Source organism: Drosophila virilis, chromosome X (assembly GCF_030788295.1).
Source record: "Drosophila virilis strain 15010-1051.87 chromosome X, Dvir_AGI_RSII-ME, whole genome shotgun sequence".
Lineage (NCBI taxonomy): Eukaryota > Metazoa > Arthropoda > Insecta > Diptera > Drosophilidae > Drosophila > Drosophila virilis.
The window spans coordinates 23,266,961-23,288,328 of NC_091543.1; the positions used below are offsets into that span (position 1 = coordinate 23,266,961).

Here is a 21,368-nt window from a genome sequence, read left to right on the forward strand (position 1 = left end):
AACATGGAAGTCAACAAATTATGTCAGATAAAAAAATTGCCGAAAAGTGTAGAGATTAGCATGCAGCTTTCGATGGAATTGTCAATTTTTCTTAACAGAGCAAACATATATATATTCGATATATTTAAGCGATATCCCAAGTAGAAAAATACTAAAAGAGCTGTTGAGCGTTACAGAATGTTATGGCAAAGACTCGAATGCGATCAAAGGTCATGTTTACTATTTGAATTGGTAAAAATAAATGAAAAATGCAGCAAGTCCGCACGTCCGAATATAGATATATGTAAAATAAAGTTGAAACAAAATATACATACGTGAAACTTTACCAGTATTTTGGTGGCTCGACAGTTTAGTTGGCCATGCATTTAATGCCAGATTAGCTTTCAAGATTTGGTGCCTGCTGACTTTTTGGTCATTACATCTGCAACTTCCGTTCAGTTCGGATTCCCAAAAATAGTTGAAAATAGGAATTATTTAAAAAATGAACAATCTTAGTCCCGTTTTCTACAACGCCGAGTCCGTGCGCCGCGTACTCAATTGGCCGATGGTCAACGAGGCCGTCGAGGCGGCGCTTAAGGCGGTTGTGGATCATACGAGTGAGCCGAACGCCAATGCCGGAGTCGAGCACATGGAGCAGGATCAGGGCAATGAGCTGCAGTCCAATAACAGCAGCAAGTCGTATGTGAGTCAGCCGGCGCGCAGCGTCACCATAGCCGGCAACGATCCCAGCAAGCTAATGCTGACCATGCCCGCCTTTGTGGGCAACTATCGATTGACGGCGGGCGGCGCTGGCGGCGATGCCACCAATGTGGGCCGCTCGACGCTGGCCTGCAAGGTTGTCACATCTTTCAGGGCCAACCGGCAGCTACAGCCGCCGTTGCCGAGCATCTGCGCCAACATAATGCTTTTCAATGTGAAGACGGGCGAACTGGAGGCCATTATGGCTGGCACGGACATCACCACATGGCGCACTGTATCCGCCTCGCTGGTGGCCACAAAATACTTGTACTTCCGTCGCTTTGGGCCGCGAGCGGAGCATCAGCTTGAGATCAACGTGGCTATCGTGGGTTGCGGCGCCCAGGGGCAGCTGCATGCCGCCGCCATGTGCGCCAACTTCAAGGTGAAGCAGCTGAATCTATACAATCGCACCGAATCCCAAGCCGTCCAGCTGGCCAGCCAGCTGCGCCAGCGGCTGTCCAGCGACAGCAGCAACAGCTATGCCACAGACATGCCCGACATCAAGGTTTGCAGCTCGGCTCGCGAGGCCGTTGCCCAGGCGGACGTCATCTGCATGGCCACATACGCGCGTGAGGCGCTCATCCATGCCAACGATCTGCGCGAAAAGCGCTCCGTTCACATCAACGGTAAGCGGAGCTCAATTTGATGTCCCTTCCGTCTGATATATAATATATATATATATGCATCCATTTCGTCTTTTGTTAGGAATGAATCCCGATAGAGCTTGAGAAAGGAACCACATATTAGCAGACTCCACTCATTTGTAAAGAAATGTTGTTGAAACAGCATAGGTCCAGTTACGGAAACTCTTAACGAGACGTTTCTATGCTTTGCCATACTATGTTCTCTTATCGCCCGATCGCTTTTATGCCAGATAAGATTTCGCTCATATATTTTGAGAAGCATGTAAATTCTCGTTGAAATAACTTCCTCGAAGGCCAAAGCACCGTTTTTCCTATAGAGCTTATATTATGTTATGTTCATATGATAAGAACATAATGGAGCTCATACTATATGCCAAGTTTAATGAGAGTATCTTAAAACGCGAACAGGATTTTCAATCGAAATCTTATGGCAGCTGCATATACGAGATGGGGGGGATCCAATGCTGCCGAGTCCGGAATATGTAGCTAGCTATTCTTTGCAGATTAACAGACAACACAGACAAACGGGCATGACTTTTCCTACGCGACTGATCAAAAGATTTATAAAAACCCTTACAAATGTTTGATCTACTTACAGCTGTGGGCGCTGGCGAGGTGCACTTTGGCGAGGTGTCCGCGGATATCTATGCCGAATCGCTGGTCTACGTCGACTGTCTGTCCAATGCTGAGCACGAGCTGGTGGGTCTGCCCGCGCCGATAGCTGGCGAGTTGGGCGGAGTTATAATCCATGGCAACTATCCGGATGAGCAGGCAGTGACCATATTTCAGTCGATGGGTGAGCTCTCCAGACGAAATATTATCAATAACACCATTTATGAACTCCCATTTTGTTTGTCTGCGGCGCATAGGAATGGCCTCCGAGGATGCTTGTGTGGCCGAAGCCGTGCAGTCGGCGCTCCTGTCATGCGCCAAGTAATGCTCCACTCCGATTCGGGCTGCTGAGAGATCATTCCACTTGGATGGGACTATGACGGATATCATCCAGGCACAAACTGACAGCAAAATGCATAGGGAAACCGTAGGGGTTGCCCCTCAAAATATTGAGCCATAAGAAATTAACAATTAGCGCTTAAAGCAAACATAATTAAACGAATTAAAGCTGGAAATCTATCAATATAAAACTACAATTTTTTTTTGTAAATTTTTTTTTGTTTTGTAATCATTTTAGTATTTTTTTTTTTATTTTCAATGTTTTGTTGGTTTTTTTGTTTTTGTTTGTTTTTGTTTTTGTTTTTTTTTTTTTGCTTTTGTCATTTGTTTTGTTTTTGAAATTTGTTATTCATTAATTTTATGTTTTACTTATTAATTTAGTATCTGGTTTTTTCATCATCTGCTCAACCGCTTTTGCCCCCTTGCCTTTCAGCTGGCCCTTCACACCTTTCGCACTCATCCAATTTTCATTTATATATGTAGATGATGTTAGCCTTTAGAAACGCGGCCTAAAACCTAGTGGGAAGTGTTTTTTGTTTGTCTTTTATCTTGGGTTGGGTTTGGGTCCCAGTCTAAGCCCTTTTCAATGCCGCATGCGTTTTTCCCACTTTGGTTTAAATTTTTTAGCATAACTATTAAATAATTTTGTTATATAATTATATATATATATATATGCATATATATATACATATACATATATATGTATAATCAGCGTTTGTTTTGTTTTGCTTTTTTTTCGCCTCTCAATTCAAATTTTATAATTAATAAAATACTCAACAAATAATTTAATTGGGCTTTTTCATCTTGCGACTTCCGCTGCAAATGAGACACCAGCTTGTGTTGTTGTTGTTGTTGTTGTGGTTGTTGTTTCCATGTTGTTGTTGGGCTTTAAGTATTTGTATTTTGATTTCTTTTCTTTTCTTTATTATTTAGTACTATTTAAACACTTAATAGTTATTACACATTAGAATGCCTTGTCTTTTATTTCTGTCTTGAAATATTTTGAGTACGCAAATCAATTCAAATTAATTTGAAAAATGAATAAAAATCATAAATCTTCTTGTATTTTTTTTTTTTTTTTTTTTTTTTTTTGAAAACATTTTGCTTGTTTATTTTGCTGTTGGTTTTTTGTGTTCAGTTCGCTTTCGCTGTGTGGCGAACCGGAACTGTTTTTAAAAAAATAATAATAAAAATAATAGTTTTCTTTAAAATGTATATATACACATATATGCGTACATATATGCGGTATATATGTATAATTTAAAATGTGCATTTTACATATAGATTCTTCGCTCTTGCTGTTTGTTAAAATTAAATCAACACACACGCATTCAATCGATTGAATTAAAGTTACAAAAAAAAAATCATAATTATAATTATACAATAATAATAATAATAATAATAATCATAGTTGCATTAATAATAGATTTAAATTACATATATTTATTGACGCTGACAATAAAAAAAAAAAAAACACACTTAAGACTGATGGCTAAAATTAAAGGAAAGTACGCACGCACATGCACAAGCTTTGTACGCGTCTCATGAAATGGTTCTTGATTTTTGCTTGTTTTTCTTTTCATTTCTTTTCTTTTCGTTTTTTTTTTTTGTTTCTTTGTTTTTGTTTTTTACTGTATTTTTTGCTTTGCTTTTGCTTTTGCTCTTGCTTTTGTGGCTGTTGCATCGAATTTATTAAATTTTAATTAGGCATAAATTAATTAGTATTATTTTATTTTTATTATTACATATATATGTATATTTAATATTTACAGTTTCTTTGCTACTTGTTTGTTTTATGGGGTTGCTTGTTCTTCAGTTGCAACTTGTTGTTGCCTCTTGCTTCCTGTTGCATCATGCATCTCTCTGTCTCTATCTCTATTTCCGTCTCTGTCTCGTGTATATCTGTCTCTGTTGCCTACGTCTGTCTCATTCTCATTCGGTTTCGCTTTGCAATATTTCATATTAACTTTGTTAGCGCACTAAACTCTAATTTTTCACTTCATTTTATATTTTGTATTGACTAAAGAAAAAAATGTTTTTGCTTGATTTCTTCATATTTTCACATTGTGTGTGTGTTTTTTTTTATTTTTCGCTCTCAAACTTTTCATCTTTACAGCTCTGGCTGTCTCTTTCCACCTAACACACACACACACTCCCGTCTTTTCCCCAAAAATCTTTGCCAGAGCTAAGTTTGTTTTTCCTCTTTCCATATTTTTCCCTTCATTTAGTTGTTTATTTTTTGCTTTACTTTTGACTGCGACTTGAAAAAGCTGTGGAATTTGGGGGCCATGAAAGTGCCCGACGAAGAGTCCCCAACCCCACCCTAACCCCTATGTGTATATCAACTTTTGCTGGTATCTCTCAGCGGTTTCTCAACATTTTAGTTTCGTTTACTTTGCTTTGGGCAAATTTTTATATATGGGTTTTACATACATATAGATCTCTATATATTATTGAAACATTTAGCGTGGTAGTTTTTTTTTTTTTGTTGTTTTTTATCATATTTTTAAATTGTTTTGTTTTGTTTTGTTTTTTTTTTTTTTTATATATTTCTATTAATATGCCTTTGATATTAATATTTAATACATTGTTACGCAATAGTTCATTACAATTATGGTTTAAAATTAAAAAAAAAATATATATTATGCAATATAAGTAATACATACATACATACATATATACATATATATATATATACATACACATATACCAATATATATGTATATATATACATATATGCATATATATTATATATTTAATAAAAACTATTACATTAGTTATTATTTAATAAGAAGTTTTTTTGTTTTGTTTTCTCAGATGTGTGTGTTCTTACGTTTTTATATTATATTATATATATTATATATAGTCATGTATATATATATATAAATTTACTTTTAAGAGTTGGTACAACTTGTTGAAAATTTTGCATATTTTGTTGTTGTTGTTGTTGCTGTTGCTGTATTTGTGTGGCATATAAAAATGTTTGCTTTTTATTGTTTATGAGTTTTACTTTTGATAAACATTTCAACTATTTCTTTCGTACAGTGTACTCATATTTTGTCTGCTTTGCTAGTGTATTCAATTGTTTGGGTTGTTGTTGTTGTTGTTGTTCCGCGCATGTGTGTGTGTGTGTGTGTGTGTGGGAGGGGGGCTTCAGGTTTATCGCTTCCAAAATAAATTACAAACAATTGGCTTTTCGGATGTGAACGATGCAACAGAATTTTGATACAAAATAAATATGATTTAAATGCAAAAACGATTTTAAATTCGATTCTCATTTAAAAAATTTCATATTGTTGAAATTTCAATTGTGTGCGAGTGTGTGTGCGAGTGAGTGTGTGTTTGTGGTATGTATAGAAATACAATTTACAGTGTGAATTAAAAAAAATTACTGGCATATTAATCTTTATATTTATGTATTTATATATTGTGTATATATAATGATTTATGTATAAACGTATTTTTGTTTTCATTATGTGTGTATTGTATATTAAGGCAGAATCAAACAAACAAACTAATCAAGACGAACATAAGATATATATATATATATCTATATATATATGAACAATCTGCAGTGTGTGTAAATGTGTGCAGGTGAACAACATACAAACTAAACCCATTTCTTTTATTGTGTGGGTATTGGTGTTGGTGTTGGTGTGTGTGTGTGTGTAAAGAGTATGTTAAGTTCATGTTACTGTTTCTGTCACATGTCACTGTTATCTCCGCTGTTAATTTTACTGCTGTTGTCTGCTGCCATTTTGGCCTTGCTTATATTTTCTTCGTATTTTTTTCTTTCAATCTACGCTAATTTTGCTATATTTTGTTGCTGTTTGTTGCTGTTTGTTGTTGTTGTTTTGCTGTTGCCTGTTACTATTATATATATTATTTTTTATTATGTTTTGTTTTGTAATACAAAGAAAAACTCTTTTCTTGCCGTGGGTATCAACGCCATATCGTTGGCGTGTTTTTTGTGGTTAATTAGTTACTAAATTTACATTTACCTTTTTTTTTTTAATATTATAATTATTATTATTAACTTTCTGCTGCTTATTTCCGTTGTGTTTAATATAGTTAACAAAAAAAAAAAAAAAAAAAAAAATACACGATTTTAGCAGCCTTTTTAAACAACTATGTAGCTCTTCATCTATTCTCTTTCTCCTCCAGCTCTTCCTTTTCTATTCCGTTTGCTGATCTGCTTCCCATTTACTCTTGTTTTTCTTTTTTTTTAGCAATCCAGCGTTCGTCTTTAGCTTCGAACCAATTCTCGCTGTCTTTGCTTCTTTGCTGCTTTGCCATCTATCAATATTCTTATGTTCAGCTGTATTCATTGTTTTGTTTCTTTTTCTTCTTTTTCTTTTTTTTTTTGCTTTTCGCTTGTTTATCACATTTAATATAATATATATGCATATATATACTATAAATATATATATATACACATATATATATATATATATGTTATATATATATATATACATAAATATACATATATATTTATTTATACATGTATATAGTTTTGTTTAATTTAGTTTTTTGTTTTTATTTTATGCATTTGCGACGCGCTTTGCTTGGGAGGCGCCTATGGAAATTCTTCGGGTTGTTCTTGCTGGTTGTTTTTGTGGTTGTTGCTGTTACCGTTGCTGTTGCTGTTGCTGTTGCATCTGTTTTTCCTTTGCTGCTGTTGCATCCATTGGCAGTTGCAGTTGCAGCTGCAGCTGCAGCAGCAGTAGCAGCAGCAGTAAGCGTTCGTTAACTGTTGGCAGTGTTGCTTAACGTCAGTGCACAGCTAGAGCAGCTCCTGCTGCAGCAGCAATAGCTGCTGTTGCTGTTGCAGTTGCGCCTGTTGCTGCAGCTGCTGCTGCTGCCAGCGCTTGTACATGCCCAGATAGGTGCGTGTGGTTGTTGTTGTGGTGCCGGTGCCGGTGCCGCTGCCGCTAATCGTTGTTGTTGCTCCTGCCGCTGCTGTGGGCATGGCCAATACAGGCAGCTGCAGCTGCTGTTGCGAGTGCAATGTTGTTGCTGTTAATGTTGTGGTTGTTGTTGATGATGCTGCTGCTGCCGCTGCTGCTGCTGCTGCTGCTACTGGCGGCTGCAACTTGTAGTGCGTGGCATCCATTACAGTCTCGTAGCAATAGGCGGCCGCATCAAGCAATGTTGTGGCATAATAGCTGCTGCTGTGCAGCCTACGACTGCTGTAGATGTTGTTAATGTGGTTGTTTATGCTGCTGCTGCTGCTATTGTTATTGTTGTTGTTGCTGCAGTTGTTCATATTAATATTAATATTATTATTGTTGCTGTTGTTGTTGTTGTTGTTGTTGTGGTTGGTACGTTGCTGTTGGCTAGCAGCTGCTGCTGCGGCGGCGAATTATGAATTGGAATTGCGTTTAGTTGGCAGCTAGGACGAGCTGGACTGATTCATATTGCCAAACATGTGGGCTGAGAACGATGTCTGTCCCGCCGAATTGGCCTGCGACGTGGACGACTGTTGTTGCTGTTGCTGCTGCTGTTGCTGCTGCTGCTGCTGCGCCTGCTGTTGATTCAGCGAGCCGCGCCCGTGCTTCGGTATGGGCGGCTGTATATACTCATGCCGTGCGAGTGCAAACACATCCATGCGATCCTCCTTGCGATAGGCCAAACAGCCGCGTATGAAACTCTACGAGAAACAATCGAAATCCAGACCCAGCATTAAAATATGATCTAAGGAATACTAAAAAATTGTGATTCGGACTAACCTTTGCCTCATTGGAGACAGTTGGCTTATTGGAGAACTGCACTTCGGTGGCCTTCAGTATGGTATTCTCCTCGAGAATTGTGGCCTGCGATTGATTATGGCCAAACGGCTTCTTGCCATATAAACACTGATAAAATATCACGCCCACGCTCCACACATCCACTTTTGATGAGATTTTCGGTGGATTCTTGCCAACCACAAAGCATTCCGGCGGCAGATACCTGCAAAAGACCAAACGAATTATTGAGTTAGTTGCATAAAAAAAGTCAACTTGATTCGTATTTACCAATAGGTGCCCGCGCCCTGAGATGTCAGATCCATGCCATGATCCGGATTGTAGTTCTCATCGTCCATCACTTTGGACAAACCGAAGTCGGTTATTTTGATCTCGCCACAAACATTGCCCTCGGTTAACAATATATTGCCCGGCTTCAGATCGTAATGGATGACAGGCGGTTTAATCTCATTTAGATACTTGAGTGCAGATACAACCTGAATATAAAATAATGAATATGATTGTGAAAGCGTTTACGTTTACGAATGCCGTGCACAAAAGGCAATTAAAAAAAAAAAAAAGCAAAACGTAAGCGGAATATAGCTCAAACTTAGAATTCAATTTGAACATTTTAGTTCCATATATAGTTTCGTGCACACTCACCTGCATTATTATCGAGCGCGCCTCACGCTCGGGTATAGTCTTATGCTGCTTCAGATAAAAGTCGAGATCGTGTCCATCGCAATACTCCAGCACGGTGCAGAACGAATTCGCATCGATCTCAAAGACATCATAGAGCTTCACCACGCGCGGATGATCCAGCGCCTTGTGTATGTTGTACTCCCGCAAGGCGTGTCTAGATTTTAAGTATACAAAACATAGTCGGAAGCATGAGCAATATGTGTGCTAGTGCATCTGTGTGTGTGTGTGTGTGTGTGTGTGTATTATGACGATTCAATCGAAGCGAATCCACTTCCCCCCTCACTTTTCTATTTCCCCTAACTAAAGTCCTGGTCAATGGCAAATGGCAAATATTGCCAGCAAATATGTATCAACATTATTTATAGAGCTTGTGGAAAGCCCTATCCAGCATTTTTGTGTGGAGCTAACATTATTTTGAACAAGCTATGGCGCGCTTTTGTTTACATGTAAAATGTTACACTTAACATGGGACTGTAAATAGCACGCCCCTCTCTAGGATTTGAACATGCAACGTTAAGTGACGGACGAGTATCTGAATGTTGTTGAAGGAATCTAATTGATTTCTATTTGGTTATTTCTAATTGCTCGGTTCGCGCTGCTGCCTCTACTCACTTGATATAATTAGCTTTCTTATCCTCCTTCCAATCCTTGTTTAATTGGTGCACCTTACATGCGACATAGCGTTGCTCCTTGAGGTCAAATGCCTTGTGCACCTCGGAGAAGCCGCCCTTGCCCAGCAGCATCAGAAGCAGATAGCGATCATTCAGCACAGGATGATTGTTAAAGCGGGACTGCAATGGGAAAAAAAAATGTGATTAGACAAAGAGCAATTTGTTGAGAGGGCTGGCCAGGCTGGACATGCGTCAGGTACCTGATCTTCGTTGAGTATGCGCTTGAGCTCGCGTATGTGGAGATTACGTTCACGCTCGAGCTTCTCCATCTCCAGCTGCAGATCGGCGTCCTCCTTTTTGAGTGCGTTCTGTCGCAGCTTGAGTATCTCATCGTATTCGTAGTACTCCTGCGCCGTATACGCGCCCGACACCGGATCCGGTTTAAGAAATGTGCCCGAATCTGAGCAGCTGCCGCTATCGTTGCCACCGATGCCGCCGCCGCCGCCAGCGCCGGTTCCACTGCCAGCACCGCCACCGCCGCCGCCGCGATCCGACAGTCTGTCACCGACGCCGCCGCTGTTGCCGACATTGGCGCCCGATCCGGCGCCACCGCCACCGCCGGCAACGCCGCCGCCAGGACCACCGCCGCCATTATGGAGCAGTTGCGCCTGCTGGGCTTGTGTTGAATTGGAGCGGGAGAGACCACGGCCGCACGAGACGACCACAACAGCACCGCTGCCAGCGCCTACGCCGCCGGCGCCAGATGCATTGACGGCAGCGTTGCCGACAGCAATGCCGCTGTCCAGGCTGCCGGCGCCGGCATTGCCGCCAAGTCGATCAGTCAGCTGGGAGGAGTCATTGGAATTGGAATTCTGTTGCTGTTGCTGGTGCTGGTTGTTTTGCTGGTTGCTGTTGTTGTTGCGCTTGCGTCCGGATTCGGCTGGGCGCTTCTTCATCAGCTGCTTCTTCTGGCGATCGATCTCCTCGCGCTCAGCCGTTATCTCCTCCTGGCGTCGGCTGAGCTCCTGAAACGCATAGCCGTCCGTCCAGTTCTCCTGGAATGTGGCGCCGACGCGCTGTGTCACAAACTGGCCCAATCTCAATCGATTCTGCATGCACTTCTGTCGCGCCTCCTTCTTCTCGATGCTGCTCTTCTCCTTGAGCAGCTTCTTAACCACATCAATGCACTTGGCAATGTGCGACTTGTGCTGATCGATCACCTTCTGGTGGCTCATTATCTGGCACTTTTGCTCATCGGACAGTCTTGTCATCTCGTCCAGCTTCGCCTTACCCGACTCGTGCTCCGCCTCCCGCTCCTGTAGCTCCATCTGTGACACTTCCGTTTGTGTGCTCTTCGTGTATGTCATGATTGCCGTCGGCATTGGCAGTGGCGGCGGCGGTGGCGGCAAACCGCCAACACCCACGCCGACGCCCACATTGACGCCAACACCGACGCCCACATTGACGCCCAGCGTGCTTAGCTGCTGATGCGTGGGCACAACGGCCACGCTGGCCGCCGATGTGGTCACGGGCAGCTGTTGCTGTTGCTGCGCCTGCTGCTGTGCCGTTTGTGGCCCGACCACACCCAGTCCGAGACTGGCGGCGTTAAGGACGCCATGCGCCACACCGACATGTGACATGGCCACGCCCATTTGCGTCTGCTGAGGAACCATTGCATTGGAAGTCTGTTGTTGCTGCTGCTGTTGGCGCTGCTGTTTTGCCGCCGCTGCCGCCGCCGCCGCCGCCGCCGCAGAGCTAACAAAATGAAACTCGGCGCCCGCCTGCTGCACCTGCTGCTGGCTGGGCGACTGCGTCTGTGGACTAGTTGAATGATAGCCGTGTATGGAATACGCGCTCGTCGTCTGCACCTGGCTGTTCACCTGCTGCTGCTGCTGTTGCTGTTGCTGCTGCTGTTGCTGCTGTTGTTGTTGCTGCTGCTGCTGCTGGTGCTGTTGCTGCTGCTGCTGTGTTGCCGACGATGGCGACTTGCTGCCCGTGTGCTGCCGCAGCGTTGAATTGCCGCCCGACTGCTGCTGCTGCTGCTTGTTGAAGTAATCGTTGATCTTCTTGTTGTCACTGGCGCCTGGCAGCAATAGACGCGCACTTTTGCCGCCAGCGCTGGCACCGGAACCGCTAACGCTGCCGCCGCCGCCGCCGCCACCGCCGCTGGATAGTGTACAGCGATCAGCGCCCAGGCTTAACGCTAGGCCGGCTGGCGTTTTTGAAATGCCGTCGCGGAATGCCAGCGATTTGCCGACTTTAAGGCCGCCAACGACGCTGCTGCTGCTGCCGCCGCCGCCGCCGTTGCCTGTTTCGTCTGAACTATTCGGCATTTTGCGTTTTCGCTTGCGCTCCGCGGGCGTGCGCGGCTGTTTCCCGCTGGCATTGGTGGCGGGTACAAGTCCGGGTCCGGGTCCACTTCCCGGGCCAGTGCTATTGTGCTGCTGCTGCTGCTGCTGCTGCTGTTGTTGTTGTTGCTGTTGCTGCTGCTGCTGTTGGACACTGAGCATGTCAAGCATGGAGGCGCCGTTGTTTGAGTGCAGTCCAGCGTTAAGCTGCTGCTGTTGTAGGCTGCCGAGTCCTAGCATATCGTTGACATCCTTTTCGCTGTGCGAGGAACCAGTGCTCATATTCGAGTCCGGATTGCTACTGTGTCCGCCAGCAGCGCCGTGTGGCTGCTGTTGCTGCTGATGCAGCGCTGCGTGCGGATGCTGCTGGTGCAAATGTTGCAGCTGTTGATGTTGTGGCGGCAGTGCGCTATGATGCAGCGACTGTTGTTGCTGCTGCTGCTGCTGCTGCTGCTGTTGTTGTTGTTGCTGCTGCTGCTGCTGTTGCGCAGCTGCCGCCGCCGCCGCCGCTGCTGCTGCTGCTGCTGCTGCCGCCTGCTGTTGCAAATGCAACGTGTGCGTTTGCAAATGTTGCTGCTGCGTGAGTTGCTGTGGCAGCAATTGCTGTTGCTGCTGCGCTTGCGTACTGTGATGATTTGCAAAATGTTGCTGCTGTGCCGGCTGCTGCTGTTGTTGCTGCTGTTGCTGCTGTGCTGCTTGACTGCTCGGATGATGATGACTTAGGGTCGATGTGGTCTGTGGGGCCATCTGCAATTGAGCGCCGGCGGACATCTGCAGGGAATAGGTAAAACAAAACACAAAATAAATTAATTATCCTATTGTTTTATGCACATTACGTATATGTATTAAGCTAATCAATTGATCGATTCCTCCTATCGATATGCAAGGCACTGTCGTTTGCAACACTGAACCACTTTTTGTTTTGATTCGCTGGTTCGTTGGCGATAGCGCAGCGCTGCCAGACATATGCCTCTCAACAAAGTGGCAACGATGAAGCTGAGCCGCAAATTGAAAAAATACAACAACAAAAATAAAATGGCAGAATAGCGAAAAGAGCGAAAGAGAAACGTGCAAAATACATGGCAACAATATGACGAGTACGCGTTATGTGTGTGTGTTTGAGTGAGTGAGACGTCATAGCAAGCGCGTGCTACTCTGCTGAGCGCCGCTCCGCGAGACGTGCGTGTGAGTGAGCGCAATGCAGCAGCAGTGTCTGAGTATTGTGTGTGTTTTTGTTTGCGTGTGTGTGTGTGTGTCTGTGAAATGTGCCTCTGCATGTGTGGAATATTTTATCAAAAAGCAAAGACAATGAGAGAGAAAAAAAAAAACGAAACAAGAACAAAGTTGAAAATTAAAGTACAAATTATATGTCTACCCAACACAATTTTTTTTTTCTTTCGTACATATGTATTTACTTTTTGCGAACACTTCTTTTCAAGTTTCTTTCCCCACAACACAATTTAATTTTATTTTATTTTCTTTTTTAATTTGCATTTGCATTTGCTTTGTGTATGTATGTATGTGTGTGTGTGTGTGTGTGTCTTATTTATGACAAAATGCCGTTCACCTTTTTTAAGCGCCGCATATTTTTCTGCACACACATACGCTTTGCTTCTGTGTGTGTATGTATGCGTGTGTATGATGTGTATGTGTGTGCGTGTATGTGTGTGTATGAATTTTCACATTGTATTATAATTTATCACATTCATTGCTGTGTTTATTTATGCACTTTTATGAATTTTACATCACGCTTTACGATTATAATCGACTATTTTGCACGCCGCGTACTTAGTTTATGGCTGGTATTTGTATTTTTCTTTCAGTTTCGGGGCAGGCAGCAAATTGTTATACGCGTATTTGTAATGGTGCGCGCGGCCCGTAACGAGCAAGAAAGAAGGTGAAAAAAGAAGAACAAGAGCAATAAAACGCGTACACAGACAACGACAACGACAACGACGACGACGACAGCAGCAGCGACAGCGACAGCGACGAACGTCTCAGACTCGGCGCTATTGCTATTTGCAGAGAGTGCGAGCGCGAGAGCGAGGGTGAGAGACACAAACCCAAAGAGAGCGCAAGAGAGAGAGAGAGAGAGAGAGTGGGAAAGAGCGAGCACACAACGAGCCGGAGCTGAAGTCGAGACAACAACACAACTGCACCACTACACAGCACTACAATATTTGCAAAAACGATGGAAAGAAATGTACAATAAAAATTAATCCGATTGACAGGCAGCCACCGCTTCGTCTGTCGTTCGCTCGCTCGGCCTTCGTTGGCCCGTTGGGTTTTCTGTTGCTTTTGATAAATTTCTGCGACTTCCGCGCGCGCCCATCCAAAAACAACACCGAAACTAAACTACACAACTACAACAACTATTTGTAGTTGCTGCTGCTGCTGCTGCTGCTTTTGCTGCTGCTGCTGCTGCTGCGACGACTTTGCTGCGCGACTGCGAGCGTTCTTCTTCTTGCTACACTTCCAACATTGCCCAGCAAGCAGCAGCAGAGCAACCCAACCGGCGTCTTTGTCATTTCGCGAGGCGCGCGTTGACGTCGACGTCGACGTTAACGTCGACGTTGACAGCGACGCTGGCGACGACGCCATTGCCCAAATTATGTTCGTATTTATACATAGTACATACGCACATGCATGTCATGTATAACGTATGTATATGTGTGTGTGTTTCTGTGACTGTGAATGGAAACGCAATATAAATGATTGAAAAATAAAAATAATGATCAAGCTGATGCGAATTAAAAGTGCATGAAAAATAAATTCAAAGTTTATCTACATTCATATGTATGTATGTACATACATATATGCAGCATATTTTAATAGCCAGTTTCGGAGGGAATAGTACAAAACTTTAAATTAGAATTGGATTAAAGATTTCTAAACATGAGCTTAGTGAGATTTTTCGATTTAGAAGTTTTTTTTTGATTTGCTCCAATAAACGTTTAACGGCAACGTATTCCTGACGATGTTGGCAACGGCTCTGCAAGCGCCGCAGTCAGCAGCGAGCAGCGTAAAAAGGAAGGAAGCAAATTTCGCGCTGTCGTCGCGCCGCGTTGCGACGCATCGCTGTTTGCGGTTAGGTGAACACGACAACAACAGCTGGGCGCTGAACGAAGGTGCTGCCTGCTGCTGCTTTGATGAGAGTGAGAGCGGAAGATGTGACGCCGTGAAAGAGTGTTGCCAAACATGGCTAAGAAAAAATGAGCAAATGCAAAACCCGAACGAACACACAAGAAAGTTGTAACGGCCAAAATTGGCAACACCAACAACGGACAAGACCCAAAGAGAAAACAAATGATAACAAACCGTGCGAGCCGCGGCGAGCCCAAAACGCAAACGAAATGGGCAGCGACGACTTAATTTTTGGGCTTGCTCCACTCACGTGCGCGCGAATGAGATAAATCTATGATGATGTTGATGTTGTTGATGGGGACCACAAAAGCAAAAGCGTGCGAAAAGGCCCGCGAGACGCAGACGTAGACGGCGAGAACGAACCGAGACAAAACCAAATTCGAGCGTGAGCGTCCCTCTCTCTATATGAATGCTTGTCTCTGGTCTCTGTATTGTGTCGGTGTGGGTGCGGGGCAGCGTGCGAGGGTGTGGCAGTGACATGCATAACGTTAGTATGCACTTCTTATTGGCACCATCTGTGCATGTGGGTATGTGTATGTATGTGTGGCGTCAGCAACTGCAACTGCTGCTGCTGCTGCTGCGGCAGCGACTGCAGCAGATGTACGTATGCACATATACATATACATACATATGTATGTTTGTGCGAGAGAGTGAGCGAGTACTATAACGATTTCGAGTGCATTCCAATGCAGCTTGAAAAACCGTTGCATATTTGGTGCTTTTTCAAATGCTTTCGGGCAGCAGCCTTTTTTTAACGCTATCATTCTGCCTCACTCGCACGCACAACACTGCAGCCACAGCCTCAGCGCATGCAACGAACAAGTTTTATTTTGCTTTTGGCAACGTGTTGTGATAACGCTTCATTGCAAATACACACACACAACATCACAAAAAAAAATATATATATATATATAGATGTGTGCATGCATTAGTGTGTGTTTAAAAAACTGGTTGTCGTCATCACGGCAAGACGTTGACATTAGGGCTGCCATCCAACACAACAGTCCAAAACAATCGTAACTGTCTGGCAACGCCGTCGCGCAACGCCAGGCAACAACAGTCGCCGTCGTCGCCGCAGTTTAACAGTTCACATCGATGAGTCAAGGTCGAGAGACGTCACGCAAATTTTCGTTTTCATTGCTTACCCACAGCACAAAAAAAAAAAATAAAAAAAAGAAAGAAAGAAAAAACTATGTATGTCCGTTTATTTTTAGCGTGCGAGTGGCGTCGTCGTGTATCAACGACGACGAGCCGAACATGCACGAATCGTAGCGACGAATGAATGGGAAGCGAACGTTAAAAACACGCAAGGCAGAGCCACTCGAATAATTAATTTTTGTATTTTTTGTTTCATTATACTACATATATTGTTGTTGCTGCTTTTATCGTTGTCATTGGTTTCAATATATAAATGTTTAGTAAAAAGCTAGTACTTTTTTTTCGTTTCGCTAGTTTCATTATCGGTAGATTATAATCATTATGCACCTTAAATATTTACATTATCAATCCAGTAAAGTTATTGCACTTAAGAATAAACTGGTTAATATTGTTTTAAAAATATATCATGGGAAAGATAATATAATTGATTGTGTGTTAATTTCTCTTTAAAATATAAATTTAGTTAATTTCCATACAGAGCAATCAATGGGTTAACATGGATTGCGTCCCCAATTGCTTAACAGACCCATGTTAAGAAAACGTATACTGGGCGCACAGCAAAGTGCCGCAGCAGCAGAAAGCATCAGCACGTGCACGAAGCACTGCCAATGTAAACAAAGAGAAATACACACACAAAACGAAATGAAGAAAAAAAAATAACAACACTCACGCTCTTGGTTAACTTGCGACCAGCGGCGCCGCTGCCGGCGCTACGCTTGCTGCTGTTGTTGTTGTTGTTGCTGGTGCTGCGGCTGCGTTTGCGTGCGGCGCTGTTCGCAGAGGCTGCTGCTGCTGCTGCTGTTGTTGCTGCAGTAGCTAACATGGCAACGTAACAGTGAGCATATGTCGCTGCTGACGCTGACGTCGCCGTTGTTAAACAGCTGATACGCTTACCGGCAAAATTTTATAAATCAGCTGCCCATAGGCGCAGCGTTGTTGCTAGAACTCTCTCGTGCTCTCCCGCTGAGCGCGTGAGTAAGTGGTGTGTTTGTGTGTGGTGCAAGAGCGAGTGTTCGGCCGGTGTTCTCTCTCTCTCTCTCTCTCTCTCTCTTATTTGCATTCACTCTTTTGCGTTTTCTCTCTGTTGCTGTTTGCCGATATGACTCTCGTCTGGTTTTTGTTTTGTATTTTGTATTTTGGGTTTTGGGTTTTGTGTTTTGTATTTGTGTTTTCCTTTTTGCTTTTAGCTTGCTTGTTTTGCACACTTTGCTTGATTTGCACGTTTTGCATTTATGTTACACATACGCTTCGCTTTGGCATTCGTATTCGTTTAGATTGCCTCTTGCCTGTTTTTATTGTTGCTTTTGCCTGCTGTAGTTGTATTTTGTAGGAAGTTGGCAAAAATCAAAAAAAAAATTCAAGCGCGCGCGTTGCCGACAACGACACGTCACGTTACTCGCTCTTTAAGTTCGACACTGTTGTGCTAGAGAGCAGCGGCAAGGTAAAATTGGCAAGTCTACAACAATAACGACAGCGGGCTGGTTGGCAGGGAGCAGGCCCGACTGCGACGCCGACTGAACATTTGTGTATGTAAGCATGTACATGTGTATGTGCATATATGTATGTATGTATGTATGTCTGTATGTAGATGTCTGTCTGTTAACCGAGTGAACTTAAATTGTTTAGTTCTTTCTGTCTGCTGTCACTGTATGTACATTGTATCTGTTTCTCAGCATTTCTCGTTTGTTCTTCTGTGGAGCGATCGCAAGGCCGCAGATGCCACTGACGTTGCCGTTGCCGTTGCGTGTGCGTTAGAAAGCTCTTTGCACTTTTTGCCCGCAAAAACAATTTCGAAAGCATGCTGCGGCTGGTCTTTAGATTTGCCGTTAGCAGCGAAATGCAGCAGTTGACGTCGACAGAGCAGCCGTGAACCAAAGTGGATTTTAATTTCTACTGTTAGCAGGCGCACAGCACAAGCACAGCGACCGAGCTGTACATACATACATACATACATATGTGCTGTGTTGTTGGTGAAAGCATTTTAATAGAACATTGCCGTTAACAGTAGCTGAGAGAGCGCTAGAAGAGGAGACTGCTGCTGCTTAAATGGATTGGTCGTCGCCCAGCCCCAAAATGCGAACTCGCATTCAATAGTCGTGTGCTGTTTAATTATGCACATATGTATGTACATACAATATGTAGATGTGCAAGTACAAACATACATATGTATGTATGTATGTGGATAATGTGTTAGTATTTTCCCATAATGGGCATTAATATTATCCGCTAATGGTTCGAGGATGCGTTCGTTGTGTGTGTGTATGTGTGTGTGTGTGTGTGTATGACTATTGACGCACCTGGCGTTTTGTATCTAAACGCAGAGCCAGAGGGATGGGGAGTAAGTGCTCCGTTATATTTGCGCTGCTGTTCTCTAGATTAGTCCAACTAGCTGCATGCATATTAATCTGCAATATGCATGTGTTTGCATGTGTGCGTAAAATGATTGATAGAACGCGAGCATGCATCGAAATTTCGAATTTAAAGCACAACATACACATGCATACACACATTCACACATCATTATATGTTTGCGTATTTATTTATGTACATATGTATGTAGTATATAAACAAAGCAAAGGCACAAAATGAATACGCGTATGTACATATGTATGTACATTTCGTTTGGCATACATATTGGATGAACATGAAAAAAAAAATACAAAATGAATATAACAACAAATGTTCTGAGCGTGCGACAGTGACTGACTGGTAGATACCCTGCCGCGTCCTACTTTCATAATTGCATAAACATATATATGAATGTATGTATATAGCCCGACTATCGACAATGTTTATGGATTACGAACGATTCACAATCTGCAATCTACCATATAACATGTTCTCATAATCGACAAGGGGAATAATTATATGAAAAAATAATCATAAATATACATATTACTGATCAAGCATATATGTACATATATACATACTACATACATATCACATGTGTCATAACTTGCGGCCATATTTCCCATGAACAGGGTATACAAATCACATTTAGTGGGCATTCTCACTTGTCTGGCAACGCCACCAACGCGCAGCATTCAAGTTTTTAATTTCTCTCTAGTTGCTTATATTTTTTTTTTTTGGATTTCGTGTTGCACTTATTGCTGAATTGCTTCGCATGTATGCTATACATGCATATACAAACGTGCATACATACATACATACATATATGCATGTAGCTGGGTGTATGTTAATATGTCTTCCATTTTATTATATGTATTTATTTTGCCTCATCTGATTTCAAACTGCGCAACTTTCACCCGCACCGACAACAAACAAATTTATAAACACAACAAAAAAATGTTTAACTACAAATTATGCACACACACACACACGCACACACATGTACACCAGCATATTCAGATAATTTAATTTATGTATGTATGTATAATTTTGTTAGCATTGACATTCGTCCCAATGACTCTCAGCTGACGTAATCGCAGCATAAAAAAAAAAAAACAAAAGAAAAAAACAACAAAAGTTCACGAGTGAATAAAACAAAATACAAAATATTTTTGTTGATTTTGGGCGCGACAAAATTAAGTTTGCGACGATTCAAAATGACTCGATCAAAAAGTACACTCAATATGAGTACTCCACTGTGTACATACATGTACATACATACATGTATGAGACCGAAGAGGATACCCTACACGCATGTAAGAACAGAGACAGCATGGGTACATCGATACAACAAGTGGATATGTTACGTGCATTTAGACTTTGCTACAATCTCGATTCTACATAAAGTAAGAACGAACCGACTAGAAGATATCCTTAACCTTGCACCGACCTGCATTCACAATACATGGTCAAAAAGCAACATGTCGATATCGATTTTATGAGAACGGAACAATATTTACACATGTACATACTTACATACATACATATATGGAAGATGTTTACTTCTACCCGTTACATACATTTGCAAAAAATCAGTAATATAAATTACAGTTAATTCTGTGAAACATTCCAAATGAATCATAAACATTCTCGGACTTGCACTTGCTTACACACACACACACACATAAGCACCATGCATACATGTACATATGTATGCATATATGTACATATATGTGTGTGCATATGTACATGTGGAAGCATATTGAATAAAATGTTTGCAAGTTTTACAATAACAATTTAAATAGCAATTTGATTTGTACACACATACACACACGCATATGCATGTGTACATGTATTATATGAATGTTTGTACATACATACATAAATCTGACATGTCTGGCAACTACAACTACAAGTGGTAGAGTTGCCAATTCAATTGAATATCTGTTTTGTGTTTTGTTCAAGTCGCCGCTGGTGGGTGCTAATCGTGCGATACTATGTACATACATACATATGTATGTAGGTGCCTCAAAACTGAGAGAACTCGCTGGGCACAAGTGCTAATCTGTATATAAAAATCACATATAAACACACATGCACACATACATGCACACATAGCACATGTACTTATGCATGCATTTGTACACATACGAATTGTAACAGTCGAAAAAATGTTATCAAAATTAGAAATTCCATGCATTTGATTCAAGTCACGTACACACACAAACACACATGCACACGCATACGTATAGATGTTGGCTGCAAATGATTTGTTTAACATACATATGTAAGTCAACTAATTAAATTTAATAATTATGCATAAAACGCATATAAATATGCGACTTTGGCGATGTCTGCATACGAAATGGTAACGAGCAGCGGAAAAAAACAATAACAAAATGAAAATGGCAGAAATTTACATACATATAAATATATATCAAATATACATACATGTACATGAGTGTGTATATGCATGTGAAGAAAAACATTGCCAAAAAAACAAAAATTATAAAATAAAACGGGCTACAACAACTGCAATGAGCCGCGTTACGCATACGCAGATTGGCAGCAGCAGCGAGAGGTGGACGACGACGACGACGCTGACGTCTAATTATGCTGCTGCTGCAACAACACTATCAACGACGAGACCACACGACCCACTCACCGAGGCGACCGAGCGACGAACGCAGCGACAACGTCGGCGGCGACCCACGACAACACAAAATGTAAGCGCAGCGAGTGGAAACGAACGAGTTGCGGCAGCGGCGACGGCGGCAGCGGCAGCGGCAGCGGCAGCTATGTATGCCTGCCTGCCTGCCGGCCTCTCGTCGCTCACTCTCTCAATCTCGAAAGCTCTCGCCTACTGCAACAACAGTAGCAGTGGCAGCGGCAGCGGCAGCGGCAGCAGCAGCGAATTGGTGGGTTTGAAAACATTTTACTATTGAGCAGGCAAACACACACAAACATGCAAAAGCAAAGGCAACAATAACAAAAAACACA

General features: G+C 42.4%; 3 protein-coding genes across 3 annotated transcripts in view; 1 reads left to right on the forward strand and 2 right to left on the reverse strand.

Moving 5' to 3' along the window:
* The first annotated feature begins 200 nt into the window (after nt 1–200).
* Nucleotides 201–2,530, forward strand: LOC6631795 (ketimine reductase mu-crystallin). Its single transcript, XM_032439551.2, has 3 exons — nt 201–1,364; nt 1,981–2,178; nt 2,252–2,530. The coding sequence occupies exons 1-3, from the start codon at nt 482–484 to the stop codon at nt 2,317–2,319; spliced, it is 1,149 nt and encodes a 382-aa protein (XP_032295442.1). The 5' UTR covers nt 201–481; the 3' UTR covers nt 2,320–2,530.
* Nucleotides 2,531–2,621: 91 nt separating this feature from the next.
* Nucleotides 2,622–7,599, reverse strand: LOC138911324 (regulatory protein zeste-like). The gene has a single exon (XM_070209698.1). The coding sequence runs from the start codon at nt 7,597–7,599 to the stop codon at nt 7,117–7,119; it is 483 nt and encodes a 160-aa protein (XP_070065799.1). The 3' UTR covers nt 2,622–7,116.
* A 114-nt stretch (nt 7,600–7,713) lies between these two features.
* Tlk (Tousled-like kinase) overlaps nt 7,714–21,368 on the reverse strand; it is a 49,576-nt gene continuing 35,921 nt past the window's right edge. Inside the window, exons 2-7 of the mRNA XM_070209670.1 lie at nt 9,630–12,488; nt 9,371–9,549; nt 8,720–8,912; nt 8,348–8,553; nt 8,063–8,282; nt 7,714–7,983 (exon numbers count right to left, since the gene is read on the reverse strand). Coding sequence (XP_070065771.1) covers nt 7,726–7,983; nt 8,063–8,282; nt 8,348–8,553; nt 8,720–8,912; nt 9,371–9,549; nt 9,630–12,488 — 3,915 coding nt within the window. The 3' untranslated portion in view covers nt 7,714–7,725. The remainder of the gene's footprint in view (nt 7,984–8,062; nt 8,283–8,347; nt 8,554–8,719; nt 8,913–9,370; nt 9,550–9,629; nt 12,489–21,368) is intronic.